Source organism: Prosopis cineraria, unplaced genomic scaffold, assembly GCF_029017545.1.
Source record: "Prosopis cineraria cultivar Desert tree isolate PC_DT_omini unplaced genomic scaffold, ASM2901754v1 PC11, whole genome shotgun sequence".
Lineage (NCBI taxonomy): Eukaryota > Viridiplantae > Streptophyta > Magnoliopsida > Fabales > Fabaceae > Prosopis > Prosopis cineraria.
In genome coordinates, this window is record NW_026555342.1 from 20,883,843 (window position 1) to 20,903,880 (window position 20,038).

The 20,038-nt window shown below is 30.2% G+C and overlaps 1 protein-coding gene across 1 annotated transcript; it reads right to left on the reverse strand.

Moving 5' to 3' along the window:
* Window positions 1–14,043: 14,043 nt before the first annotated feature.
* LOC129286305 (GDSL esterase/lipase At2g04020-like) lies at window positions 14,044–19,242 on the reverse strand. Its single transcript, XM_054922299.1, has 6 exons — window positions 19,131–19,242; window positions 18,683–18,862; window positions 17,215–17,339; window positions 16,832–17,068; window positions 15,676–15,898; window positions 14,044–14,234 (listed from the first exon to the last, which is right to left on the reverse strand). Exons 1-6 carry the CDS (start codon window positions 19,240–19,242, stop codon window positions 14,044–14,046), a joined length of 1,068 nt encoding a protein of 355 aa, XP_054778274.1.
* Between the last annotated feature and the right edge of the window lie 796 nt (window positions 19,243–20,038).

Below are 20,038 nucleotides of genomic sequence, written 5' to 3' on the forward strand. Positions count from 1 at the left end.
CAGCTGCGGCGGCCGGAGGCGATGACAATGATGAATGTGTATTCACATTTCTCAAATCTCTGGTTTAGATGAGGATGATAAATTGGTTTCTCAGACTCAAAAACAATGTTATGTTTTTATGTATGTCAACAAGCTAGTGAAGATGAAGTGAACTTAGGCTGAAGAATTGGTTAGATTAATTGTTAGCTAGCTAGCTAGCTTAGCTTTTATTAGTTTGAATCAATTTGATGGTTGAGTTTTAATTTAGAGACCCTCTTTTCCAAATAGGTTGAAATTTAATATTTAATTTTAGTTGCTTTAATTTAAATGAAGAAAGAAAATCAGTTTCAATTTATTATTTGTGTTTTGTTATTAATTGATGCTAGCTTGATAATATATTTTGGTCCCCCTTGGTATTATAAATCAATATCAGTCATCAATGATTAATAAAGGATTAAAGTATAAATATATTCTCAATTTTTATGGAAGCGCATTTATATCCCAAAATATTTAAAATTATAATATTTTCTTGATGTTTCGAAACCTTGCAATGTCATCTCGACTTAACTGAAGAGATGGCCCTTCCCAATGACGTCACATGATGTGAGGTGACTGCCAATTCGCCTTCTATTTATTTTCTTCACTTTTTTGACTTTTCAACCACAACCTCATGTCAGCTTAGTTCTCTGTTTGGAAACCTATTTTTAAAATATTTTTATTTTACAGAATAAAAAAATAAAAAATTATATTTGATAATGTATTTTTAAAAAATATTTTTTCAAAAAATTAAATATTATTCTGAAGAATAAAAAAATAAAAATAACTTTTTAATGTTATGAAATTATTATTCTGAAAAATAAGAAAGAATAAAAAAATTATCTATTTTTATTATTTTTTATTCTCAACATGTTTTATAAAATACTAATTTTTAAAATAATAAAATAAAAATAGTTTCAAACAGTCTCTTAATCTCCTTCTTAAACCAATCAAATATCTTGCTCCCTTCTTTCTCACGACATGCAGGCAAAAAAGGATCATGAGCTTATTTGGATAAGCCTCAAAGATATATTTAAACTATACATAAATGTATTTTTATTAAAGCTAATAAATAGTTAGATCTTAATTTTAAATATATTTTTATCAGTTGTAAACTAAAATACAAAGGAGCATGAAACCTTGGGCATGCATCATCATGTGTAAATGTACTTCTTTCGATCCTCTTTATAAATCACATTTTAAAATGTTCATTTAATCCCATTTATAAGTTACGGTGTAATTTTTTAAGTAATATTTAAAAGATATTTTTAAAATTACCTTTTATGAAAGAAAAAAAGTAATAAGACATTAATTTTTAGATTTGTTATATAAAGACATATTTAAAATTTTACATACTTTTGTTTCTTATACTTTTTTTTACATTAATATTGATGATATTGATAAAAATGATTTATAAAAAAGACCAGAACAGTAATACACAAACCTAGATCACAAAAAGATAAGAAGAATCAGCAAAACTCTGAATGCATACCCATGGTATTATGCTGAGTTTACCGATGAACACCCGAATTCATCAACTAGAAGAAACGAAGACTCATGCAAAATAATAATAATAATAATAATAAATTGCAAGAAACCCATTTTGAGTTTCATCCCTCATCTGTCTTCATCCCTTATCGTCCCTGAACATTTATAGATAGAGAAATTACATTCTCAACAAAAGAAAATTTAGTTCCACATTTGACAACAAATAAACAAATCAAATCAAAACTTTCTTTAAGCTAGAGAAGATGAAAGGACGCCCATAAAATCACTCCATTGTCACAAGGGAACAAGAGTATAGCAGAGAATGATGGCAAAGGTTGAAGACAGTGGCCTTTCACATTGAGAGAAACCAAAAATCAACATCATCAATGGATATTTTTGAGGGAGACAGTAACAACAAATCATCCACATTGTGCCATTTTGAAAAATGTTGGCACGACTTATGCCTTCAAATATTTAGGATGTCAGATGTGCCTTCATGAAAACCTCAAAATTTATTATTTAACCCATTAATAAATATAATAAAGTTCATTTGAATTGATATTTTAAAACTACGATCTCATAAATTTTAATGTATTTTCAACAAGCGTTTGCGCCAATCTAAGGTACAAATAACATGATCCAAAATTCATTCATCTCTAATTCATACTCCCTTCGGAAATGTTTATAAAGTACTTGAGGCAAAAAAATTTGATCAAGGCATCATATATGATATTTACTCGGCAGAATGGTGTGAATAAATTTGTTAACATGTCTTTGGATGCGATTTTCCCTATTTAATATCACATCTTTCCCATCTTAATATTTTTAAATTTAGTTTATTTTATCAAAATTACACTATATGGGTTTAAATAAGTGTGATGTTTTTAACTTTTATAGAAAGAGTTAATAAATTTAAGCCTTTCTTTTGGTCAAGTGGTGACATTGGAAGTGTCTTATAAAAAAAAATTAGGGGAAGGGATGGAAATAGATTGTAGGAATTTTCTCACAATTTCTGTAATGATCTTAAATTTTAAATTAAATAAAAAAATTTCAATAGATATTTTATTTAAATAAATTTATAGTAAGTAGAAATTGATAAAGTAGAGGAACTCATGCTAGAAATTCTCCTGAGAATCTAAAGTCTAAATTTTTTTTAAATAAAAGTTTAATTTTAAAATTGTAGGAAAATTTCATGTCCTTTCTTGTAATATTATTGTGTCTTTTCTTGTGATTTTTTCGTACTCATTCTTGTAATTTTTTCAAAACTCCTTTTGATCAGTTTTACTTTCTCAAGCGAAACTAAAAAATGGAGATTTTTCTTTTCAGTTCTCCACCGCCATTATACACTCTTCTAGACACTCCTAGTCAGTTCATTTCCTTGACTCTTATAAACCTTCTTAATTCACTGTGGTAGGAGATCATTTTTGCTGCTGTTGCTTCGTCCTTTTCATTCACATTTTTAGCCATGTTGAAGTTCATTTGCTGACTTCCTTTCCCTGTCTTCGTGATGATCTGTGTCAACATGATCCATGAGGTGGGTGCCAGCTACTATTTTGTGTTTTTGTCACTGAGAGAGAGAGAGAGAGAGCATGGAGTTGCTGAATTTCTTAGTTTGTCGTTCCCTAATGCTGTCTCTATTCTAAATTAACAGCCATGCATGTGTTCATTTCAACATCGACTGCAATCTTCTAGGTGTTTGAATAGCAACGTCTTTCCCTCTTAGCTCCTGTTCTTCTATTGCCATCGTTGGAGGTGTGGGTGATTGGAAACTTATAGTCTTGCTTCTCCTCCAATCGTGTGTCATTGTGGGCGTAGCTGTTGGTGCGTGAATTCTTCCTTCCTCTGTTTCAGTCCACTTCTTCCTCTTGCTCTTCCTTATCATTACAGGTTCATGTCTGAAGGTTTAAACTCCTTGTTATTAATTTGGTATGTGGGCATTTTAATAGTTGAAATTGCTAATTGTGCCTCTCTTCGCTGAATGTATGTGTGTGGGTCAGAACTAATAGCTATAAAACAAAATTGATTATTTTCCTCTATTTCTATGGTTGTGTGACTACATGAATAAGCTGGATTTGTTGGAATATTGGTGTTGTAGAATTGTTGGGAGATGTTTGGGGAGAGATTTGAAGAGAAGAATTTAGTGCTAAAACTTGAAAGTTTATGCATGTGGAGTGTTTGATAGAATGTCCATTAAAGTTATGGTGAGAAACATGATTCATTTAAATACTATTTAGTTAAATTTAACTTGAAATTGGCAAAGGAATTTGATTATGAAAAATATTCTTTATGGTTATATGGTTATTGAAAAATTTAATGAATAATTGAGGAGTTTGAATGTTAATTTCATTTACTTATATTAAGAAGAGAAATCATAATGACATAAAATGTGTTGGTTTACATGTTATATTAATTTGGAGTATCATTGAATTAAGCAAGAAATTGACGGAGTCTGACTATAAGATTTCTAAAAACTCATGTGAGTGGGTGGTATTTCGAATATATTTTCAGTAAAGTGTTTATAAAAATTTCTTTATTTAAATATTATTATTATTGCTTTATAAATTGTTTACATACTCTTGTTAATACTATTTTCATATTAATGGTATTATTTCTCATACGCAATTTAATTATTTAATTCTATGTTGATGTAAAATTTTTATTGCAATAATTTGTGTATGAAGAAAATGATGATAATTTTGAGCAATGAAAAATGATAGTTGAATAACATTTGAAAGTGAGAATTTTAAAACTATTTTTTCTTCTTCATACATACTTGATTTTAATGAGAGGAACTGAGTTTAGAATGCTGGATGCTAATGACAGTTCCATTAGCCCTTGGCGTGCCATGGTACACCTAGCTAGCAGGGTGTATATGGGAGGTGCTAGTCCTATGCGCAAGCTAACGCACATGGAATGGAGGGATGATTATTCGTGAGCATCGTACTCATGCTTGTTCGTGGGCCTCATGCTTATGCTTGACTCGTGGCTCTAGCTGTGCTTGTTTCACGGCTTTTACCTGCATTTAATTAGTTATTTATCCTCGTGGATTGTATGTCAATGCTTGGTTAGTTACCCTCGTGAACTGTATGTTCACACTTGCTATTCATTTTGATAAAGCCTTCCTAGATCTAAACTTAAAATTCATTATTTTATATTATTTCTTTAAAAGTATTTTACCTAGTCATACTTTTACTTGAAATTTTTATATTCTATGAATATTATAAATTTTGATAAATTACTTTGTCCTATTAACATTGTTCAAATTCTTGATTGTATCATTGATAAAACTTATTGTTCATTATTACTAGTTTAAGTTCATGTTTCATTATTTCAAAAATTTTAAAATTAAATTTATTCATTAATGTCTTCATAAATTTATATATATATATATATATATATTTAGAACACTACTCACTGGTAATTTCTTTAATCTCAGATAACATAGCTGACTCTACACCTTCAGCAGATCATTTAGAGGCCTTTTACCTTTTTGAAAAAGAGAAGACATATTGCAGTTATTGTTTTGGTAAAACTATGTATTGTATTTTATAATTATAACTTATTGCTCCACATATGTCATAATTAGGTCCTAGTTTTATTTTGTTATTATGTAAATTATTGGGATGAAACTAGTTCCTTGCTAGTTTGGTTGGTAGGTTCTATTGTTGTTATGAAAATTTTAGAAGGTAGGTCATAGTTATAGGGGAGACTCTGTCGAAATTTCTATAAACCATTTAAGATTTTACAAATTTTATTATTATATATAACTTACATATATCAATATTTTAGCATAATTTTTGGTTATTAAGGCTTATGGAATATGAATTCTCTTCATATTTCATGCCGGTCATACCCTTAATAGCGGGGCATGACACTTTCACACACACGCGCACGCGTGCTCTTATAATAGTACCCTAGCCCTCATTTACAAAAATTCACCTCAAACACACATATACATACTACAAGGCTAGGTAACATAAATGCACACAAGCACAATAACACCTTTTCATGTACATGGTCCTATGACAACTTATATATAATACATTCTTTACATAAACAAGTTCATTATTCCAACCCAGATGGGTTAATAAGAGATCCACTAGTCTTGGCCCGATTCTTTCCCTTTCGAGCTCCCAATGTCAGATCTTGTTAAAATATTAATAACTACAGGTGAAATAAAAATCAAAATAATTAAAATAATTTATTAAATGTCTACTACACGAATAACCACATACAAGTAGAAAAAACCATTATAATAGTCATGAATACTAATTATAGATATAAATATACACTTATAGTTATTTTTGATGAAACCAATCACACACAAGTATGATCATTTATCCACCGAATCTCAAAACCCCTAGACTAAATCTATAGGATCTCTTGAACTAATCACATAATCATTGATCTGTGCACACCTTCAGTGACAAAAACACCCAATCAAAGGTATTCTATCCCACTTTCTAACTATAGATTCTCCCTCTCTCACACAATAGAGGTATTGTTAACTTTTAATTGCATCCTCTTGGGCATTAAGGAGTCACTAGACTATTCGAATGTCCTGTGATAACAGTCCGAACTAAAATGCTACACCGGATGCCTCGTGGTGCCAGCCTGACTATATGAATTTTGTTCACACGTATTTCCATACACACAAGGTGAACTTCGATCTACTATCATGATCATACTACTTTAGATGCATATAATCTCATTTACACACTTCCATATTTATATGTATATATATAATCAATTCCCTTTTAAAACCATTTATAAACTAAGTAAACATTGTCAAATTTCTTTAAATGCTAAAACATGCATGTTGTAAAATACACCAAACTGGAAACCATGAAACTATATTTTCATATTCACTTATATGCAGTTACACTAGTTAATAAACATAATGAATTATTTAGTTACATCAACCCTTTTATACTTAGAAAGGTTATCTGTGGTAATATGGTCTCTCTCAGATTACTTTCATTCAATCAAAGTACAAATTCACAGTAATCTACACAAATTAGTACTACAAGTCAACTATCGAATTAACTAAAAGTACTAATTATCGCAATTAAATATCCAACCACTTCCATTTACCTTTCGTAAGTCTTTATCACCCTATTCAATTCTCTTACCACTTCTACTTCCTTAATTCTTTTCTTCTCAAACTTTTATCAATTTTAACCTATTAAATCAGGCCAACTTAAGTTTATAACTTTAAAGCTTAGCCATTAACTTCTAAACTAGTGGCAAAACCTTAAAGAGTCTTTTTGTTATAAAAGGTAAAGAAAAACCCCTTAAAACTCCATAATTCAATTTCTCAATAACTTAAATTAAGAAAAATTAGTGCAAAATTAGAAGTTAGGGTGGTATGAAACTTATTCGGCAAGTGACAAGTTGGAAATATCACCCAAGTTGTTGTAGATCCTTGCCTTAGTTAAGTTTCCTTACTTCTCCTCTCTCTTGTGCTGTCTCACTCCTTTTCCTTTATAAACAAAGAGTTGATCCATGCATTTTAAAGTCAAATTTTTGTGCCATGCATCACGACACATGGCACAGTGAGGAAAATTTTACCATGCTTGCACGCTCACTTCAGAATGTTGTTCTTTTGCTTGATCCTATCTACTTAACATCTAAAGAAGTCAAAAACCTCAGTTTGCCATATTCAAAACCTTGATTATCTAATTAATACACTAAATTACTAATTCATCCTTTAATTAGTAACTAGTTTCCCGAATTTAAATTTTAAAATGTTACACTTTCTATTTTTTAAAAAATAAAAGGAGATAGGTGGTGTTCTTGCATAGGTAAGTAGAGAGGTGGTGTTTCCTATATAATTCACTGCCCCTTTCCTACAAGAAATACCACCTCTCTTCCCTTTTATTTTTTTCAAGTAAGTAGAGGCTATTGTTGGTAGGTAGCCTCTTGTGATATTTCATTAATTAATGAAATGCCATTTAAGATCTAATATAGCATTAAATCTTATAACGTTTTATAAATGCCACCAAAGCCCATTTCTATAGTAGTGATCCTTACTTTACTAATGATCAAAGCAAGCTAGGTTTGTTGGACTCGATCAACCATGGTTGTGAAATCACATGATGTGATCCCTTTCTACCAAAAACCCTTCTCCTTTTCTAGTATGTGAAAAAACTCTTACTTTTGTCCCCTACTCACAGTCATCCTCTAAGATGTCTACTTTTTTATGGGTTTTCCAATCACCAATCTATTATAGGGGATATTTAGTGTGACAATTGAGCCTTCTATATTATGAAGTTTATGTTGGAGTCTACTATAACCTTTACAAAACTCCTCAAAGGTCTATCATTTTACAATTGTGGGATTTGGCCTATTTTTTGGAGTTGTTTCTAGCACTACCAATATATACATGTGACTATATAAGACATGTCCTTGCTAAAGCTTCTAGTAGTCCTAACAAGATCCTTTGTTTTTTATTCTAGCTCTTCAAGACACTACCCACCTTCATAAAACTTTCCTTTTCCTTGACGACTAATATATGCCCTCTTAGTTCTATTATTGTTTAAAGTACCAAGATTTTAACCAACTATGAGTTGCACTCTTCCTTTCTTACACCATCCCTAAACTTTTGATATATTGAGGTGTTGATACCATGAATCCTTCTTCTTATGTTGAGAACTACTTGCCCTAATTTGGGGTTGGTAATTTAGTCTTAGTGTGTCACGTCCCAAAATAAAGGGTGACTAGCACGAGATGTGAATTATATCACGCATCCTTTAAGCCTCAAATCAAGAAATCTTTTTAATTCTAAAACATAATTAAATTTTATATTGAAGTCATGACACCCTAAATAATAGTAATTATAATAAAAGCTTTAATATGTTTATAGAAATTTTGGTAGAATCTCCTCTTGTAAATAGGATCTCTCGAAATCTCTACAACAGATAATGTAACCATATGCCTTTATTCAAAGCTATACTCCCTAGCCAGTCAGCCAACATAATAAAATAAAATCAGGACCCTAGTTATAGTTAACGTGGAGCACTTAAACATAAATTTAAAATAAAAAATAATTAAACATTTAATTGTAAAAAAAGGCATTTCCAAATATAAAATATTTACCTAACATAATTGTAAGCCCCTCAATGATTGGCAGGAGGTCCAGCATCAACTAATGAATTTGAGACCAAAATATTTTTCCAATGAATAGCATCTCGAAAAATAAAATTTAAAAGAGTAAAATAATAACTCAAACAACTAAATAAACTAATTGAAGAGATGATAATTCAATATAATAAAATTAATAAATCTGTAAATTTTAATTATAACCATAAAATGAGAGTGAACTGAAAATTACTTTATTCTAACACACTTGAAGAAAACAAATTATCTACATGTAACTCAAAGTAATAAATTTATTAAATGAAAGCATTAGATTTCAAATACCAAATGTTAAGTAAAAATTTAAAATTTTGAGGACTTAACAGAATAAGTAACAAATATGGACACACAGTCCATAAGGATAAAATAACCAAACGAGGCCTGAGCTATTAAAACAAATGTGGACACACAGTCCACAAGAATAAATGACCAGATGTGGCTAAAATTACAAAATAGACATGGACACATAGTCTACGAGGGTAACTAACTAGATGTGATTGAAACCATGAAACAGATATAGGTACTAGACCCACGAATAACAAACATGAGAATAGAGCTCACGAAAATGAACTAGCTAATCATTGACCAAGGTGCACCAAAGGCTAACAGAACTGCCATTAACAACCAATGTTTTGCTTAGAGTCCTCTAAAATTATTTTTCAAACATGCAAGAAGAATAGTCGCTTTTGAAATACAATTTACATTCTCAATATTAGACTCGCATGAATCATTTCAAACTTCAATTCAATACTTGTCAAAATAAAATTTTATAATTAGTGTGCGCTATTATATTCAACAGATAACCAAAATTCTCCAAAGCTAATCAAAATAATTTCATAAATCTTGAAAATATAACTCAGGGAAAGTACATGTACATTCCATAACTCAATTATTCCTTGCGCACAACTTTTATATTTTCAAACAATAAAATAATTAAATTAACAACGTATCCAACACTTATCATAGTAATTAAAAATAATCCACATAAAAATGTAATATTTCAATAGAAGATATTTTTTATGTAGACTAACTGAGATGTTATTCACTACCTGTATAGTTTTCAAGTATATAACTTACATCCAAATTAGTCTCCTAATGACAATGCTTTGTCCTTAAATTCCTAACATTCAAATAATGTCGTTGTCATTCCCTCAAACATGCTTTATCATTTAAAATCTCTAATCCAAAACAACTCAGAGAAATAAAAGAAAGAAAAATCTTCACTTTTATCTTTCTCAATGTTGCATCAAACATCCCAAAGAAAAATATACAAATAGTGATTTGATTCTTAAATTACTAACTTAAATATCTTGCCAAACAAAAACAAAAAACAAAACTCAAATTTCAACTTTGACTTCCATTGCAAAGCATAAATGCTTTTTAGTATTATTTAATCAATAGTGACATATCTATCAAATATATTTTGCCCACTTAAATTCCAAAATTTTCCTTTTTAAACATTTATCAAACATCCTTTATTTTACACAGTGTCTAATCCATAAGACCACGTTCTTGTTCTTCTTCAATTAATTTCAAGGGTTGTCCTAAATCAATATTTGAACTAATCAAAATTCCATCTTCTATCTAAGAGAATTGTCTTCCAAAAATTTTCTAATTAAAATTAAATTATCACATGTATCTAATCATTATATGCCAATTCTTCTAATAGGAATTTAATCGAGCACTTACAAGCATAGTTTTTTTTTAATTTATAATTCCAATCCAATCTTCTCTTCAAATCCATTCCAACAGCTTCCAATATAAATTTCAAATAAAAATATCATCTAAACCCATTTTCTTTACCATGGCTATATGTTTAAATCAAAATAGCTATCTAATGCTCTAAATACTTAAAGATTGCTAAATTAATGTTTTCCATTCTTCCTTCTAATTGTACAACCGCTACAACAAATGTGAACATCAAAATTCCATTTACAAAGCAAGCTCAACAATATGCACTCAGCCTAAAAAGAAGAAAAATGGATTCAACTCACAAAAAATCAAATTAATCAATTTTGATTAAAATGGATTCAAATTCAGCTTAAATCAATTTGTATTCCCACTCAAACATTCATAACAGCAAAAAGGAAAATAAATCATTACTTCAATCATAAAACATACACACCCACATACATAGCACAAGAAAAAGAGGACTTGAAGCTTCCATACCTTAAAGCAAGAATGATAGAGAAAAGGGAAGGAGGAACCGAAGCTTATGGCTGAATAGGGAAATGAATTGGGCATGCCGCAAAAAAAAGAGAGCAAAACAAGCAAAACAAGACCAAGAAGCAGAAAGACTCATAAGTAGTACCTTAGCCTTGGTGATTTAGCTCTCATGTGTTAGCTCCTACACACCAGTAATGACACAACCATGAGTGGAGGAGGTATAATAGAAAAATAAGAAGATGAAACAAAGGTGGGGAGGACAGTGGAGGACTTAACCTTTGCAAGGTAGCAATGAGCGCCCACAATCGTTGGTGATAAGGATAGAATGGCAAAGAGGAAGGTGAAGTCAGGAATCATAGGATGAAGGACCAGAAGCTTCTCTCCCTTTCTTTCTAGTATGGAACATGATTGAATAAGTGAGATGAGAGGAAAAAAAAATCTGATGGCATAAGGGTATTTGGTAATTTTAGAAGCTCAAATAATCAACATACAAAAAATGAATTCCTTACTTTGAGCCTCTAGGAATCAAATATGAGACTTGATTGGTAAGATGTGGGGTTAATTTCCACTAGACTAGTTCTCCTTCTTAATAAATTTGCTCTAAAATTAATATAAATATATCAAGATAAATTATTATAGATTTTTAATTTTACTTAAAATTTTGGGTTGGCGTATGTTTTCCTAACCCACCTAACCACTATTAGGCTTAAAAGACTACTCTCTCTATGACTATTAAGATTTCATACTCTTTACTACACATAGGAGCTCCTTTATTACATCTATCTTAGACCCCCTAAAGCATTTTTCACTAGTTGGTGGGTGCCATAATTAAAGACATCATTTATGGTTTTCTTCATAAGTTAGCTTAACTCTTTTTTGCTTCTATCTCTATGCACTTTTGTTGTAGTTTGAATTCTCTTAATGTTGATGATTACAAGATTTAAGAAAGATGCGACTTTAGTGGCCCAAATTAAAGTAACCATTTCTACTCCTTTTGGACTTTCCCCTCTTTCCTTGTCCTTGGCTGAACACAATGATTATCTAGAGGATGAATCCTAGGGAGGCCAACTAGAGGGCACTAAGAACTAGGACAACTTAAGGTCTAGTAAATATCCTTAAGGAGGTGAAGAAGAGGCAGAAGAAGAAGAAAAAGAGAGTCATATGTACCTCCCGAATAGCATAGGCCAATAAACATATGGCCTACATCTTATGGTCCTCTTCTAAGCCTCTTGTAAACTCTTTGGGTAAGCAGCCTACCACTAGCAAAACCCCAATCCCAGAGGCCCTTTAAAAGGTTAAGTTCCTCTAGGGCTTCAACAATAGCTATGTTATCCCCCATTTAAATTGACAATGAATCTTGAAAGGAGTTTAAAAGCTTGTGTTCGTAGCATTGTCGCAAGTCTTCGGGTTCCTCGACCTAGTTAGGGGGAACTAAGGAAGAGAGGAGAAAAAGGCCTTTAAGAGTTCAAGTCATAGTCTTGATCCATGGATTTGAATTTTCTATCACCAACTTTAGGACTCTAACTTTCTCATCCATAACCTAGCACTTCCCATTCTCAACCATCATCTACCACTTACATAAGTATTGTTTATACTTTGTCTTTCTTGGTATACTAGGCGATATTGTTCTCCATTAATTAACACTAGGTTTTAACACTGGATTTACTATTTTGGATGCAGTTATTACAAATGCCACCCTGTAAGTTTTCCATTCCAATAAATTCTCTGATTCTTTCGTTGGCTTGAATTGTTGATTTTTTGTTTAGATAAGCAAGATGCTTTTGGTGATGATTTTTTTGCATGTAGGAATATTTGGAGATAACCCTTCCAATTTTGCTACTCTAGTTGACTTCTTGACCATATAGTTAGTCCTTAAAGTGCAATCATCCAATAAACAGAACAACTACCAGCATCTAAAGAGGCCATTAACTCGATTTAGATACTCCTTGAACTGGATATGCCTATTCTTTTGTGAATCCAAGGGATGGGCTCTTCCATATCCTAGGTGCTTTATGCAAGTAGATTTCCCTAAGATTAATCAAATGATGGGCGATTGTCTAGACTGATCAATTGCAAAGCCTAACAAGACTAGCTACTAGAGGTAGTTGAGAAGGCTAAGGTCGATGTGAGAGGAACCTTCTCGAGATGAGGAGCATTAAGGGAAAGAAAAGTGTGATCTACAACAAGATGAATTTTCATCCTACATGCGTACACAAGATAGAGAGAGAAAGTGAATAGAGGAGAGAGAGGGGAGAGGGAGAAGGAGGGAGAGTGAGAGTGTATAAGTTTTATCATATACAAATATAGAAAATGGTGGACCAAAATAGAAATTAGGTACGTGGATGGCAAGGTGACGAGGCAGTGCATCTTAAATGTTCAGGGACAAAAATTACTCTAGATTAGGAGTACCCGCAGACCCTAAGAGAAAAGTTCATGAGCAAAAATGACCTTTAACCAAATATTATTTTATTAAAGACATATTTAAAAATTTAAATTGTGGGACCCATATAATAGCCATTAAGTGCGTTGATGACAAGTGACGAGGCAACTGATTTCAAATGTTCAGGGGCAAAAATGACCCACAATCAAGTTCAGAGTATCTGCACATCCTAAGGAAAAAGTTCATGGGGGGGGAGAATGACTTTTAATTCAAAAATATTCAACAAATTAAATGAGATTTTTCATTCAATTTAATTTGTATAAAATTAAATTCCCTCCTCTCTCTCACTGACATTCTTCAATGATCAATTGTTGCATTTCCTTTATTAAGAAGTAGATAAAAATTAATTCCATGCTATATATATATGATTATGAACCATAACATCATTAGTCAATTAATAATTTAACAAAAAACTTGATAAAGTATGAATTTGATTAATGCATCTCAATCGACAAGAGTTGGATTAGTAAAAACAACTAGTCATTCATAACATGGTGAACTAAAGTTCATTTCCTTTATAAAAGAGGTGTTTACATTTAATATCTTATTTTATTTTAAGTATGATTGCTTTCAATATGATAACACCTGTATATAACAAACAAAAAAAAAAGATTAATGCGTCGCAAGAAGTACACAAGTAGTAATTTAATTTGTTTCAAAAGAACCTGTGAAGTACAATTCATGATTATCTCTACCTTACAAATACATTTCAAATAAATAACGTTCATCATCCAGTCAATTAAAAATATTTTATATTATTATTAATTTGATTTCATTGATCATATCTTATGCAATATTTAATCTGCCTCGATTAATTCCAATAGATTGTAAGGAGAGCATGAAGTTCCTTTGAAACAATCCCATGCTGCAATCTCATGTGAGGCTTCAGTTTGATGGCCAAATCTGTCGAATTGATTGTACTTTGATCTATCAGGACAAAGTGTTTTACTCTCGTGGTTATAGCAAGGTACACCTACGTGTGTGAATCCTGTATATGCCCAACAAAAAAAAAAAAAAGAAAAAGAAAAAGCAATGAGTACTTTGAAAATAATAAATTGAAATGATTTTATTCATATTTTAACATTCAAAGAATTAATGAATAATAAGGCTTTTAATCTCTTAAGTTTATTTTAATTATCAATTTAATCTCTCAAATTTAATTTTTATCGATTTGGTTTCTAAAATTTGCCTTAGTAATGGATTTGTTCCTTATTTTTGAGGAAAAAAAGATAACACTCTAAAATCTGTTAATATGGATAATGAAATTTTGATGAAAGCTATGCAAACTAATAAAAAAAATATAATTATTTAACAACAGACTCAATTTTTAAAAAACAAAAGAATAAAGGAAAACTTGCAAATAGGTCATATATAAAAAACTTATTTATAAATAAGTCTCATGAATTTGTAAAATTACACTAAGGTTTTATGAAACTTAGTTGTAATTAATTTAATTTATTATGTAAAATGACACAAACACCAATTGACTTTCACCCCTTTAACTAGCATTGATTGGCATTGACCAACTACTTACGGTCATTGATAGATGGTTAATGATTGTTGACTAGTTAAAAATAATTTTTTAAAGTAAACAATTTTCTTAAATTATTAATACTTTAATGTTTACAAGTCAAACATCACATACTACTAGATAAATATCTCAGATTTACAAGTAAACTTCTTGCATATAAATTAAAGCTCACAAATTTATAAGTTAGACTTATAAATTAGGATGTTTAACTTGTAAATTTGTAAAGTTGACTTATAAATTAACATGTTTAACTTATATTAAGTTGACTTGTAAATGTAAGGAGTTCGAACTATAAATATTAAAAAGTTACTCGTATGTCTATAATGTTTGACTTGTTAATATTAAAATATAAATAATTCAATAAACTGTTTTTTAAAAAAACATTATTTTATGACCAATCAACGCTACCCAGTGACCGATCAAAAGCTGCACATGGTCAATCAATCCCAGTCAACACCAATTAAAGGGATGAGGTTTCAAGGGCATTTGTGTCATTTTTCATAGTAAATTCATTACAACCAAGTCTTATGAGACTTGAGTGTAGTTTTACTAATTCATGAGACTTATTTATAAATAAATTTTTTATATGAGACTCATTTGTAATTTTCTCAACAATAAAATATTATAGCATAGCATAATTGATTATATTGATGAAAATTAAACTATTTTAAGGGCTAATTTATTTTCATTTAACTACATATACATGTTAAATTATTAATATATTTTACACATTAGATTAATTTGAAAGTCGATATATATTTTAAAAATTAAAGAATTAATCTAATAATTTAAGAAAATAAAAGGTATTAAATTAATAAAAATTAAATTTAAAAGACTAATTGATAATTGAGATAAATTTTACGGACTAAAAATTTCATCATTCAGTTGGTTTACTCACCAAATTCATCTGGATGTTGATAAACCCTTCCAAGTATTTCGTATCCATCAAATACTGTAAACTCGAAGCCAGTGAGACCATTGTCTTTTAAGCCTTCAAGCCTACCTGGAAGCTTATCTGCATAATATCTGTTTCCACATCCTGCTGATAGGTTATAATAATGTGGTGGACAAACTGAAAGGCTTGATACCACAAACTTTCTTGCTCCAAGATCATAAATTTTCTGAAAATGAGTCAAAAGAAAAAATGTTTTGTGATTATGCATGTACACGCAATTGCAGAACTAGATAAGGTTATACATATATGTGTGTGTGTGTGTGTGTGTATATATATATATCATATTGTTGCAGCATATACACTGAAACTTTATAGGGAGAGTGTCATCAAAGGCCCACACAAGAAAGATAATTGCCGCGGGCCCATATAATTATGAAGTTATTCTTCAGGCCCATATAATTGATATGACATTGTCTTTGGATAAGTTAGAACACGGTGTTCAGATGTTTACAACAAGATATTGGAATTTTGACAATTAATTTTCTTCTAGATCATCTTCATATATTGAAAATTCCATGTTAACTTAAGGGTTAAATGGAAAATTAGCCTCTAAATTATAATGTAGGAGTATTTGGGGCTCTAAACTCCTTTTTAATACAATATTTCCCTTTAATATTTTAAAGCAGTGCAATATTATCTTTACCATTAATAAATGTTAACTTTAATTGTCTATAATTTTTGGGTTATTTTTATAAATTATTTTATCTTTTTTTAATAATTTTTTAGGTCTTTATATATATATTGTTAACTAATGATTAAATTTAATAGTAAGATGACATTGCATTATTTTTAAAGTTAAATATAAATGTTGCATTAAAAAAAGTTTAGAATTGTAGATGCTTTTGTTTATAGTTTAAGGGTGAAATAATTTCCCTTTTAACCCTTAACAATAAACAAGTACAATTATGTAATTGACAACAACATATTCTGATTTAACAAGTCAATCTTTGGTTTGATCTGGTCGAATTTTTAAAATAAAATTTCAATTTATCCTAAAAATGTAACAATTAACCAGATAAGGTTATATATATAGCACATCGTTGCAGCATACATATACACTGAAACCTTAAAAAGCTTTAACAATACATCTGGAACGAACCTTCATTTGTGTCGTGATTTCGTCAAGGAGAATATCTGATAATTGTTCGTAAGTCATTTTGGCTGTGAGATTACCATTCACTTGAGGATTGAAATCATTATTGCCAATGAAGAACACGAATATGGATTTGCCGAGGTGTTCACTTAATTCCTCTTCATCGTTTATTGCTTTGGGAAGATCTTGTGTTGCAGTTAAAGTGAAGTACTCGACTTGTTTTGTGAGACACAAACATTCTCCCTGAAACAAATTAAAAAGTCAATTTTAGAAGATAATGATCAGAGATAGATTAATGATAAGCATATAACATTCAAGAGATGAAACTAAACTAATTATATAAATGCAAGATGAAATTTTTTTCAAGCTTCATCATCTTAATTAATTACCATTCCGGTTGTGTTCAAGATTCCACACGATGCTGAAGCGTAGTTTATGCCGGTAACTATTTGACTTCTTTGATCTTCTGAGAGACTTAAGTATGCAGGAGCCATTGGTAAACCCAAATAAGTAGCTTTGGCAAGTAAGAAAGATTAAAACACCATAAGTATGTTTTACTCGAGTAACTTCTAAAAAAAAAAACAAAAACAAAAACAAAACAAAACAATTACTGCTATTCAATTTAATGTCATAAGATAGATACAAAAATGCATTCCTTGAATAGCAGAGTCAATAAAATCTTGGGATAGTTGTGAAACCTATCACAATTTTGATGTTATATATGCCCACAATTGCAGTAATCATTATAAATTTACCATTTTAAAGTGAATAAGATTAAAAGGTATTTTCACCATAAATTATTTCGCCAGTAGTAGTACTGGTATCCTAAACTATTTATGAAAACAATGTCACTCCTCAAGTGTTAAAAGCATCACAATATTTCTCTGACGTTGTTCTGTTAACTTTATATTGATTTGGGTTAAGAAGTATTTTGTGCCTGGAGTATTCATGGAGGAGTAACCAACAACTGACAATAATATCACATATTATATATATCTATTTATACTGTTATAGGTTATATAGGTATGTTCATTTGTTAGTCCTATAAGTAGTCTGGATAGACATGTATAATCTAGTACAAAACCATCAATTTATAGTTGGTGTAGGATGACAAACATATATACATCTTTTTCACCGATAAGTCCTTAGTTAGGAAGCGAAATGGTATCCATTTTATCCTCCAAATTTTTTAACTAAAATAGGTGGATCATGTTTTGATGTTGACATTAATGCAGGCTGAAACAACTTTTTCTTGACCGACAAGTATCTAGTTAGCAAGTCATGATCATAGACATATATAACTTGTGACGTTACTAATTGATTGTGAATCCAGGTTTATAAACTTTTTTATACAAATGAATACTTAGCAAAATATGACACCTTAAACATGATGATGATGCGTGCAGGTTTCAATGAAAAAATAGGGGTGCCAATTGCTCTACATGATTAAACTTGAATTTAGAGTGCTAGTTACTCTTCCATGAATACTTTAGGGGAAAAATATGCTTTGACTCAGAGTCAATATAAAGTTAATGATCGATGTTAATGTCTATTAGTCAAGTAAGCAACATTGTAACAATTTTAATACTTGAGGAGTGTCATTGTTTTAATATATAGTTTGGAATACCCGGTGCTTTTCACAAATAGTTGACAGGTAAAATGCCTTTTAACCCAATAAATAATTGTATTAATAAGTGAATTCCTAAATTATAAGGAGTTTAAGGAATAATTATAGGTACTGTTAATTTCTTATGAATGATGTGACATATATGTCATATGTAGGTTATATATATATATATATATATATTATATTGATGTTGATTTGATCCGTATTGGTTGATTTGCGTAAAATCTTACCAAGAAAGTCAACTGAAACTTTGCCGTTACTGAATCGACCCGTTGCATTATTATTGTCAACACCATAAGGCCAAACTGCTTTTGCTTTTGAATTCAGATAATCGTTATTTCCAACATCGGCAGTTGAATCTCCAAAAACATAAATTGCAGGTATCAAAGCATGGTCACTTGCAGAATATTCTTCCAAATGATTAGACGTAACAAGGGAAAAAGCCAGGAAAAAGAAGAACAATAATATTGATTTTGACATATTGGTCTTCTTCTTCTTGAATATGAAAAGCTTCAAAATCAGTTATTTATAATAGTGTTTGTTGGTGAGGCATGAGAAAATATAGGGAAATTAAACTACAAATATTTTTGGAAAAGGCGACAATAACTTGCTTTATTTAGAAATAATGATGAAGATAATTAGTTGGATCCAACTATAATCCAATATAATAAAACTCACTTGGTGGTCTTTCAGTTATTCTAGAATAGAATGGATTTTCAGCCTCGACAAATAGTAAAAAAGACGTTCTTGTAATGTTGTTGTTCCTTAATTTTACATTTTGGAACACCATTTAAAGCAAAGTCATATATTGTTGTTATTGATTTAGTTATGTTTTTCACTTTAGACCATGTGAAATTATTTGGTTGTAGGTTATCTTATATCTGGTTTTTCGGACATTATATATATTCTTAAAAGGAAAAAGATCAAAATTGTAGTTTTGATGAGAGAAGCATATGCCACAATCAGAACAGACAACATATATAGGCTTAGCAAGAAAATTATGAGATTGGTCTTTTTAAGGATGAATGAAAAATTACAAATTTCTTTATTCTAATGTTTTTTTTGGTTATGGTTAGAGTATATAAGAAAAGTTATATACTCGATTTTCATTTGAACCCCTAGACTTTTATTCATGCCATATCTAACACTTACGACTGAGCTAGTCTTAGGTGACTTTTATAAGATACCTTTTAAGTTGAGTTTAATATATATATATATATATATATTCTACTGCTATGTTGAGGTTTTGGATATATATTTAAAAAATTCAGAAGTACAGAAGTACGTTATAAAGGGTCGTTAGCTTCCAAAATAATTATTTAATATGTGCTCAATTTTCACTATTTGAAAAACAAACATATCGTATCATCAAGATGTAATTTATTTTAATTGGAAGATTTAAGGTTACAATCAGCTCACCCAACAAATCCAGCTAAAAATTTTAAAAAAAATTGTTGCCGTTACCTTACAAGCTTGCAAAGCGAACTAGTCTAGGTAGAGAAAGCTACTTCTGGATGTTGTCTTGTATTCCTTAACTGTGAAGATCTTTTATATTATATTGGGTTGAGTTTTTGTGCGAGATTACC